Source organism: Diceros bicornis, chromosome 8 (assembly GCF_020826845.1).
Source record: "Diceros bicornis minor isolate mBicDic1 chromosome 8, mDicBic1.mat.cur, whole genome shotgun sequence".
Classification (NCBI taxonomy): Eukaryota; Metazoa; Chordata; class Mammalia; order Perissodactyla; family Rhinocerotidae; genus Diceros; species Diceros bicornis.
Genome location: NC_080747.1, coordinates 1025489 through 1035830, shown reverse-complemented (window position 1 = coordinate 1035830; position 10342 = coordinate 1025489). Strand labels below are relative to the sequence as shown.

Sequence of the window (10342 nt, the reverse complement as noted above, 5' to 3'; positions counted from 1 at the left end):
GTGTGTGGATGTCACGGGACAGGTGTTCTTGTGAGACAGAATCAGGAGCAGCTCTGGGTTTTTTCAGGGAACGCACTTGGAGGGGTGGGTAACTGGCCTCCTTGAGACAGGCGCCTTCCTTGGAGAAGTGAGGCTGGTGCCAGGGCCGACCCTGCTGGGGAAGCAGGTGCGGCCGGCGCTGACGACAGCTGCACCCTCGGCGCTGAGTCCCTCAGGGCCCAGGAGGCGCGTGGCTGTGTCAGGGGCGGCTTGGCCCCGACTCCGAGGCCAGGCAGGTGCATATGGCGCGGTGGAGGATGCACCTGCCTCCTGCTCACCTGTCTCTTCCCCTTCGTGTTTCCTCAGAAGACAGGTGCCCCTGGAAGGTCATGAGTGGAGGACGGCCCGTTGGAAGCCAGGTTGCCGAGGGCCCATGAGGCCTGAGTGCGGGCCTTGGTCCGGTCAGCGCCTTGGACCTCAGGGAGCGTGCGGGGCCACTCTTGGCACTGCCCACCAAGTGACACTGCTGGTCCCTGTCGGAGCCAGACGAGCTGGTACAATGCCAGTCCCCGTGGCACCCCGCTGGCTCCAAGGTCTGGGCTCCTGTCTCCAAGAGGCCGTGCCCCAGCGGCGGGAGTGCCATGCTACAGGGAAGCCCAGGCGCCAGCCTACCCAGGAGTGTCGCGCTGCTGGGCTGCACCTTCCCTGCGGCCGGCCCCACTTCGCCCCCCGCACCCCTGCGGTCCTGGGGCAGCAGTGGCCTCGTGGACGGCAGCTTGGGCTGGCCCTGGCGTCCTGCAGGGCCGTGCGTGCTCTCCTCGCAGCGCCGCCTGTCCCTCCTGCAGGAGCACCTGGCGGACGCGGGCACGCCCCTGCCCTCAGCCAGCAGCACCCCTTCGCCCACGCCCAAGCCAGGCCGGCGGCGGGGCCTGCTCCGGTGCAGCTCGCAGCTGTGCGTGCTCTTTGGGAGGAAGAGCCACCTCAAACGCAGGCGCCAGGACCACGCTCGATGGCCGCGCCCATCCTTGGACTTGGTGAAGATGGCCCGGGGGAGGTATGTGGGCTCCGTGCTCTCACCGGGCTGGCGCCCAGCACAGGCGGTCTGGGGAGGTGGGCCGTGCCAGGGGAGGGTTTGGAGCTAATGTCCTTGTGTCGGTGGTGGTCTCTGCGCTCGTGCGGGAGTGAGCTGCCTCGGGCTGCGCTCTGGCCTCGGCTGGGTCTGAGGCCTGGGTGTCCCCCGCACCAGCACCCACGGCCACCCCGCCTGCCTGCCCCTCCCCTCCTCCACGGCGGTGGGCGGTGGGCCGGGCTCGCGGAGCTGCAGGACCCTGGACTGCCCGTTGGAGTGGAGATGGTTTGAGCAGCGAGGAGCCTGCACCTCCGAGGCCGAGCAGGCGCGCTCCGACCCGGGCTTCTCCTGGCTTGGCTTCGCCGCGTCCTCCGCGGACACCTCTTTCAGGAAAGGGTAAGTTCGAGTTTTGGGTGTAGACCGGTGTGAAGATGCTCTGTTCCTGCGCCCTCACCGCCTGCCCCTCCCTTGCTGTTTTCCGCTCGCAGGCCGATCGATGTCCAAAGCTGAGTTAAAGGAACGAGGTGACGTGGGGACCAGTCTGAGGCCTGGACCTCTGTGCGTCTGGAGGGTCACGTGTTCCGGGGAGAGGGCGGGTCGCTGGGACAGAAACGTGACGTATTTGTGGCTCCGCCCCCTTCTCTGGGACCTTCTAAAGAAATCAGAACAGGACTCACTGGCGTGAGCAAAGGGAGAGGGTCGGGCCGAGGCCTGGGAAGGCAGGCTGCCCACCTGCCGGCCGGGCTCCGCGTGTCCTGTGGGGTGGCTGTGCCTGGGGTCCTCTCAGGAGAGCAGGGCAAGGGTATGGGGCCTCGGTGTCCATCAGTTAGATGGAAGATGGAATCCTGGCCTCCCCAGAGCAGTGTGCTCTGCGGTCCTCGGCCGGACCCTGCCGTCCAGACCCACTCTTGATGTCGCTTTGCCTTTCCTGACTGGTGGGTTTTCTGGAAGATTCTTCCTGGTGCCTGGGAGGGGGTCACAAACTCAGACTTCCTGGCTATGAACCTTCCGCAGAAAGCTGGGGTATAGAAGGAACATTCTGATCTTTTTGCGGTGAAGGCGGCTGGTCCCCAGGAACCACACGCGATGCAGGAAAGCTGGCGTTGAGCTCCAGACCACACCCCCCGCCTCCCGGAGCCTCGGCACCCTCGGGCCTGGAGGGGGGTCAGGCACTGTGGGGACAAAGAGGGACCGGCCCTGCCGAGGACTCCAGAGTGGGCAGGCGGAGCAGACAGGGGAGGCTAGGTCATGGTTCCTTGCTGGGGTAGACGTCTGGACCTCTTGGAGAAGGAAAAGGGCGAGTGTGGTGTGATGAGGTGCAGCTGCGACAGGGCCGACGATGGAGGACATGTTGTGGGCTCCGCCTGCAGCGGGGACCCCAGCACAGGGCAGGGCGTGTGCAATCCAGAGATGCACTGGACGAGTGCAGATCCTGCAGGCGAGGAGTCAACCCCACATGGTCGTCCCCACTCCAGGCGCGGGTCCCGAATCCTGGCCTCCCTTTCTTCGACCGACCAGCTATAAATCGGGGTTCCACAGCCCCCTCCTCAGATTTGATAATTTGCTATAACGACCCACAGAACTCAGGAAAACACCTTGCCTACTAATACCGATTTATTATGAAGAATGCAGCCCGGGACCAGATGGAAGAGACGCACAGGGCAGGATACGGGGAGGGGCCCCGAGCTTCCATGCCCTCTCCGGGCACCACCCTCCCAGCACCTCCACATGCGTGCCATCCCCGAAGCCCCCGGAATCCCACGTTTAGGGATTTTTACTGACGTTCTATTAGGTCAGTACGATTGATTACATCATTGGCCATTGGTCATTAGCTTCATCTCCAGTCCATCTCCCCTCCCTGGAGGTGGGGGTGAGCTAAAAGTCCTCACCCTGGAATCCTGGGGTTGGTTCCTCTGGCGACCAACCTCCATCCTGAAGCTGTCTAGGGACCACAAGAGTCACGTGAGCATAAACTCAGGTGTGGTTGAAAGGGGCTTGTTACAAATCACAGAAGACGCTCCCCTCACCCTGTCACTCAGGAGATTCCAAGGGTCTTGGGAGCTCTGTGCCAGGATCCGGGACAAAGACCAAATATGTACTTCCTGTGTCACTCTATCACAGCGTATCTAGAAAACCTGATTGTTGTAAATGTACAGGGAGTGGAGGTCACGGCCTTCAAGTTCAGCTCTGCACGTGCTGGTTTTGTTTAGTGGCCGTTGTGTCTCTTTCACAAACGGCCTGAGCTGGGAGCTGTTAGGAGCCGGTCGTTTCACACTTGAGCCTCACTGTTGTGGTCGGCAGATGGGCTTGTGTCCTGGTGACGGAGGTGACCCCCCTTGGTGGCTCTCCCCCCGTCTCTCGGGTTACTGCTGTCGGGTGAGAGCATTCCACTGTGCTGTGAATCAAAAGGGAAGTTTCATAGGTGGAGATTTAAGACAAGACACGCAGCGTTTCTGTAGCTCGTGTGTGTGCGGGGCCGGGGCCCCTGTGCTGTGGGGTCAGCGCTGTCCACATGTGGGCCAGGGCAGTGGCTGGAGCCAGTGTAGTGACAGACAGCCGGGGACGGGGCTGGGGAGACAGCTGTGTCCCCAGCCTGGCTGTGGGATTTGCATATGAAAGTGACCTTGACTGTCAAATCCCCCTGGATTTGAGTAAAGAAATTATTTCATGAATTCTCATTTTGTGACCAAAACACGTTGCCAGATGTATCTTTAAAGACCTGGTTTTTTTTGGAGTTCCCGTTCTCAGCGACTCGCTTGTTGCAGTGGGACACCAGAAACAGACGGTACAGCGACTGTCTCAGAGCCGAGCAATTTCCTCCAAGTCCCGGTTCTGGAGAGAAGCTGTGTCCTCCTCGGGGAGCATTTACTCAGTTCACTGTGGAACTGTGTCTAGTGGATTTTCTAGGCAGAAAGATGGATTTTCGGAGGTCAAGTGTTTCATTGCTCTGGAAGAGCTGTGGTCTGAGGGGCTCCTCACGTGGAGGTGGGGTGGCTGGTGCTCCAGGGTCACAGTCGCTGTGCCAGTGCTGACCATGTCAGGGCCCAGGGCCTGCAGCAGCTGTGTCCCTGAGGCGGCATCTTCTGCAGATGCCCTGTGGAAGCCCTGAACCATGCAGTGACACGTGTCTGGGGCAGCGTGGGCCTGGCCCAGGAGAGACCCGGAGATGACACCTGGACGCGTGGAGCCAGGGTGGGAGGCCATGCTCGCAGAGGTGTGGGCAGCACGCAGTGCCAAGAGAAGCTGCAAGGGCAGGAGTTCAGGGTGAGGGCCGGGGGTGTGCCGGGGGGCCGTGGAGGGCTGGGCCTGGCGAGGAGATGCCGCCTGTGATGGGACGTGGTGGCAGCTCAGAGGAGGCCCCTCTGTGTGGAGTGTCTGTCTCGGGTAATTTAAGATGAGAAAGATTTAAGTGTGTTTATATTTGAAGAAAAAAAGAAGAGGAAGGCTGGAGGAGGAAGGTGGGGAGCTGGGTGAGGTGGGGCCCCCAGGACACAGGAGGAGTGGGATATGGGGACTCGCCTGGTGGGACCTGGGGAGGTCTGGTGGGGTTCCACCTGGGGGCTGCGGAGGCAGCTGTGGGGTCGTCTGCCGAGCAGGGCCCTGGGTGGGGGCCATTGTTGGAGGTGGACCCGGGATCCTCCCTGCCAGTACTGTCCCCAGTGTGAGCTGGGCTTGTGGACACAGCTCCACACTCGAGATCCCAGGCATCTTGGAGCTGGTCAGTGTCAGGCACCCGTGACCCTGGTGTGTTGGGTCTGAGTGGGGCCGGGACATGGGTCCCCCTGGGTGCCTGCCAGGCGGTGCCGTGGACAGCCACAAGCCTTGTCGGCCACCTGGTGGAGGGGGGACATGGCCGTGTGGGCTCCGAGCAGGCAGCCCCGGATGGAGGGCGTGTGGCCAATGCCCAGGAGACAAGGACGCTCTGTGTGAAGCTGGGGACCCTCTCGGGGCCAGCAGACGCCACCTCCCACATGACCTCCTGGAAATGCTTTAAGTTAGTATCTTTTCTGTTGCAGACTTTAAAAAATTCAAAAAGCCTTTGCTCCCTCGATTATGAAGATGAGGATGAGCATGACACCCTAGTGAAGACAGCCATGTCCTCCCCATGTGACCCTCACGGCCTCACGGGCATCATCATGCCTGGCTCCAGCCCGTGGGCCCAGCAGGAGCGGGCGGCCCCCGAGGACGAGTGCAGGAGTGGCGGGGACCCCAGTGACTGAGACAGCGTCGGGGAGGAGGGCGTCTTCCCTCTGGACCACGGGGAGCTGGACCTGGAGCAGATGCAGAAGAACTGAGCGGCTGCGGTGCGGGGAGCCGCGGGCAGCAGGGCTGCGGCCTCCAGTCTGTTCTCTGTGTTCGCAGGGAAACTAGTTACGTGTGACTTTGAACATTAGGTGAGATTCAGATTCAACCTTTTCTGAAGAAGCATTTGCATTTTTATGGCTTTTCCAGTTCTGGAGAAAGCCTCTGTCTTGAAATGAACTTTCGGAAGGGCATTCTGTGAAACGGGGTCTGTGTACAGACCCAGCACGCGTCTGTGCTCCTTCTATAAAACGTCTGCTGAGAAGGGCACCGGTGGTCCTGGCCCGTCCGGGGACTTGGTCATCCTGTGTGCTGGACCGCCAGCCTGCTGCCGCACCACTGGGTTTCCGCCTGCTGTCTGGAGCAGCCGAGCTGCGCTGTGAGGACAGCGGCCCTGCGAGGCGGGCCTGGCAGCACCTGGTCTGTGGCTTCAGTGAAAGGCACTTGCGTTGCACGTGTGGCTTCTGCGTCTTGGTTTTCATTTCCAGGTTTAAAGTGGGCCTGAGAACACAGCGCAGGACACAGTGTGGGACCGCCTATGTTTTATTCCTGATGTAATAAAATCACAGGGATTTCCACCAGCGACACTGACCTGAGGACTTTGGGGAAGAGGGGGAGTTTGTGGTAGCGAAAGAGAACATTAACGACCTCTGGAGACATTTTCTTGATTTTTTCTTCCTGACAAAATTTGCGCAGGTTGCTGTCATTACTGGAAGCTGCCTTCAGAGCTGGTTTGGACTGTAGATCAAAGGTGGGCAAAGGCGGGAGGTGGCTGGGCCAGAGCGGCCCTCCGCCCGCTGGGTGGTCACCTCCTCCGCAGGCCCACGCCGCACAGCCTGACCTGGTGCCCACTGCACCTGGTCTGATGTGCTGACTCCACACGTTACTCTGAAGTGGCCCTGGGGTGTCTTCAGGTTGAAGACTTCTTTTTCTCCTAAGTCTAGGCTGTAGTGTGAGGGCCCTGACACCTCCCGAGGCCCATGGCTCAGAATCCCCTTCACCTGCCCACTGGACTCCTCAGGAGACTGGCCATCACTGGACATCTGTGCTGAGGGGCAGCCAGTTCAGCACACAGATGCCAGAGAGCCTCCTGCTTTGTTCTAGAACAGTCCACTGATCCAGTCAGTGGCTCTCAGCCACTGGGGAGTTTAACAAGATACTGGCGCCCAGGCCCATCAGTGGGGTGTCACCCAGACAGTGGGGTTTTTGGAAGCTGCCCAGGGTTAATGTAAAGGAAAGAAGAAAATGAGGTGCCGAGGGGACCCGGGTGAGCAGAGCCATTTGCGCCGGGATGTGGAGCTGCCTTTTGTCCTCAGTGACGTGTGGGCTGCTGAGTGGTCAGCGTGCTGCCTCTGGACAGAGCCAGTGCTGCCCGACCCCCGGGGCTGTGGGAACCTTCGGCCAAGTGTGGGCCATGAGGGGACAGGAGCCCTGGGGCCACGTGAAATGCGAAGGAGCCTTGGGGTCATGCCAGCTCCTGAGAGTGGCACCTGCCTCCCAGAGCCACCACCTGGCCACGCGTGCGGGCGCTGGAGGAGCCTCAGGAGCCGTGGCGGGCAGGTCCTCGGGCGGGGAGCGCTTCTTGAGCCGAGGACGCACAGAGTCGGGGGGGCTTGTGCTGCGCCCCCACCCCAGGATGGGGCTGCTGCCCCACACACCCAGCTCTGAGTCGGCCCCTGGGAGGTGGGGGCAAGCGACCAGTGCTGCGCGTCCCAGGGTGCCCTTGGCCAGGGGCGGCAGGGGTCTCTCCATGGGGGAGACGCCCCCCTCGATGTTCAGTCACCCCTGGTGGCTCCTGTTTAGTTCCTGGACAAAGTCTAGCCCCCATGGTGGCCTCTGGGTCCTGCCACAGCTTCCCTCCCCTCTGCTCACCCCTTCCTCTGCTCAGGCTCTTCCCCCCACTCCACCTCTGCCTCCCCTTCCTGCTCTACCGCCAGCACACGTCCAGGCTACTCCCGCTGGGAGGTGGGGTGGGGTGGCCCCCTCCTCCATCTGCAATGTCACCTGATTTTCTCGAGCTCCCTGTCGCCTCCCCACTCAACTGGACACTTGGGCTAGCTCCTGGTGCCTTCTCCCCCACTCCCTGCCCCCCAATTCTGAAAATCCTCCCTGTGTGTGCCCCACTCTCCACTTAGGGGCCAGGACGAAGAGCCGGCCTGCCCGGCCCATCTCTGTCCCTGTCGTCCTTCCCCCGGCTGTGGCCTGCTGTCTGTCCAGGTAAGTGGAGACTTTGGACGGCTCGATGCTTCTGCACCCCAGCCGCGGCCCTGCAGCCGTGTGGGGTCCCCGTGGCTGCTTCGGGTGTGTACCCGGCCGTGGGATTGCGGCAGCTGCACAAACGGGGAGGAAGTTTTCTTCCCTGGAGCCCGGGAAGTCCCAGGAGGGGGAGCTGCTTTAGCCTTCTCACCCACCAGGGAGGCGGGCCTGGTGTTGGTGACAGCCCTTCCCCTCTGGACTGGGGGCAGGTGGGTGACCTCAGGGCCCTCTTGGGAGGCCCTGGAGCTGTGGGTGGGCAGGTGAAGACTGGGCTGGGCCTCCGAGGGGGCCTGCAGGGCAGCCCAGCCTCTGGGGGCCCGGGGGCCGGTCCTCAGCATCTCCCTCAGCACTCAGTCCCCTGCAGGGTCCTCTGGGTTGGGACAGACTCTGCCCAGGCAGAAGTAGCCAGACACCTCAGCCCTGGGGAGTGGGCAGGGGTCATGCAGGGACCTTGGGGACAGCTGTGTTCCTGGGCTTGGGGCCTTCAAAGGCCCCTCCTCCACCTGGAGGCTTGGGGTGCTCCAGACTGCGTCCCCCACCCCCCAGGCCCACTCGGGCTGCTCCCCTAAGGGCTGCTTTGTAGTCTCCTCTTCCCTGGGATCCTGTCCCATCTCCTGGGGCGTCCACCACTCCAGGCCTCCTGGGGCAGGGGTGCTGATGGGCTCCTGAGAGGGAGGGGGCAGAGGCCAGGAGATGGGGCTTCCACTTGCCCTGGGCATCCCAGGCTCCCTGTACCACCACCCAAGACTGCATCGGTCACCGCCCCTGACCCTCCTCCCCCAGAGAACCCTCCCTGTCCTCCAGGGCTAGCCTCATCCTGGGCTACCTGGGACTGCCCCCTCCCTGGTCTGGCCTTCTCTGTCCCCTGCTGTCCTCCGACCTGCTGAGGTGTTCTGGAAGACCAGGCCCAGGGAAGGCAGTCCCTCAGGGATGGACCCCGGGACCACTGCCCACCACCTCTCTCTGCCGCCCTGTGCCCCGGGCCCCCGTGGCCACTGTTCCCTCTGCTGGGCGGCTCTGGGTGGCTCTGAGGGAGGGGGTGGGGGGCAGCCTGAGGCCTCGGCCACGGTGGGTGATGTGGGGCCAGCAGAGACACCCTCTCGTCCCTCGTCCTGGGTTTCCTCTGGCCGCCTCTATCTGAGCACCAGTGCTTGGACCCCACAGACCACCTGCCTCCCTCCATGCTGGAGCCAAGGGACAAAGGACAGCGGCAGGCTGGGGTGGGGGATCTGCAGCCCCCCAGCCCCGTACTCCTGCGTCTCCATCTAGCTGTGGCCTTCGCAGCCCTCGCCCGCTGGACAAGATGGTGAGTTCACCTTTACTAAAAGCATGAGTTAGGACTCTCCTACTGGGCCCTCCCCTGCCTGTCTGGCCTCTGGGTGGAGGGGGGACTCCCTGGAGGACCCCAAACCCCATGCTGGCCCCTGTGGCCTCCTGATGCCTGGCCTGGACCAGGCAGATGCAGACACAAATTCCTCTGTAGAAATAAATATCAGAAACCTGGATCTCAGGAATTCATGCACTCACTCACTGGGTAGATGTTGTTGAGCAGTTCCTGGGTGCCGAGCTTGAGGAGGGAAGGGTGTTGTGTGTGGGGAAGTATGTTCCACACAGAGGGAATAGCCAGTGCAAGGCCCTGGGGCACGAGCATGCCTGGGCTGCTTGAGGGCGGCAGGAGGTGATGGGGCTTGAGTGGCAGGAGTGAGGGAGGAGAGTGGGCCAAAATAAGATGGTGGCAATGAGTTCAAACATGTTGGGAAGCCTAATAAATGGAAACAGACTAAAATCTCCAGCGAATGGAAGGGAGACCTACAAATTTAATTCCAAAAGTGATACGCTAGGGCAAAAACTGACAAATTACCAGCAGAAATTCACAAATCCACCATCCTAGCTCAAGATTTTTTGATAGTCCTCTCTTGGTAGTTAGCTGGTCAAGTAGACCCAGAGGAAACAATACGGACATAGAGGATCCGGTCGCCCAGGTTAGGGAGCTTTGGCTGACGCCTGTCTGTGGAACGCAGATCCTGACAACTGGGAACTCGCCTGAATTCAGGCACACGTGAAGCTGTCGAAGGTCGACCACTAATAGGCAGCAAGAAAATGTCAATATATTTCAAGGAATTGGCGTTATACAGATCGTATTTTCTCACCATAACTCAATAACAAAAAGATAGCAGACAAAACCTCGTGTGTTTGGAAAATTAAAAAATGCACTTTATAAAACTCATGGGTCAAAGAAAAAATCGTAATGCAAGTTAGAAAATACTTAGAACTAATGATAATGAAAATGGTACATATTAAAATTTGTTAAATATATCTGATGTTGTAAATAGAAGGGAATTTATAACCCTAAAAGGTTATATTAGAAAATAAAAGTGAAAAATTGGTGAGCTAAGCATCCGATTTTAGAAAACAGGCAGCAGTCAGCAAATATTTTCTGGAAAGGGCCAGATGATAAATACCCTGGATCTTGAGGGCCGCAGACGGTCTCTGTCGAATGTTCTCCTGCTCTCCTCTTCTCCACCTTTCAGTAATGTAAGAGCCATTCTGAGCTCTCGGCTTGTGTGCAAACAGCTGTGGACTGATTTAGTCCACTGGCTATTGTCTGCTGACCCCTGAATTCAGGGAATAAAAGATCAAAGCCAAAGGAAAAAGATGAGAAGAGATAATAAAATAAGAGCAGAAATGAACGAAGCTGACAACAAAAGCAGAGCAAGAACACCCACAACGTCTTCG

At 60.0% G+C, this 10342-nt stretch overlaps 1 protein-coding gene across 1 annotated transcript; it reads left to right on the top strand.

Annotated features, from left to right (window-relative positions):
- The first annotated feature begins 320 nt into the window (after positions 1 to 320).
- Positions 321 to 1558, top strand: FAM53A (family with sequence similarity 53 member A). The gene is given in 3 exon segments (XM_058547626.1): positions 321 to 1033; positions 1226 to 1444; positions 1537 to 1558. Coding segments are annotated over 3 exon segments (906 nt in total). The 5' UTR covers positions 321 to 368.
- Positions 1559 to 10342: the final 8784 nt, after the last annotated feature.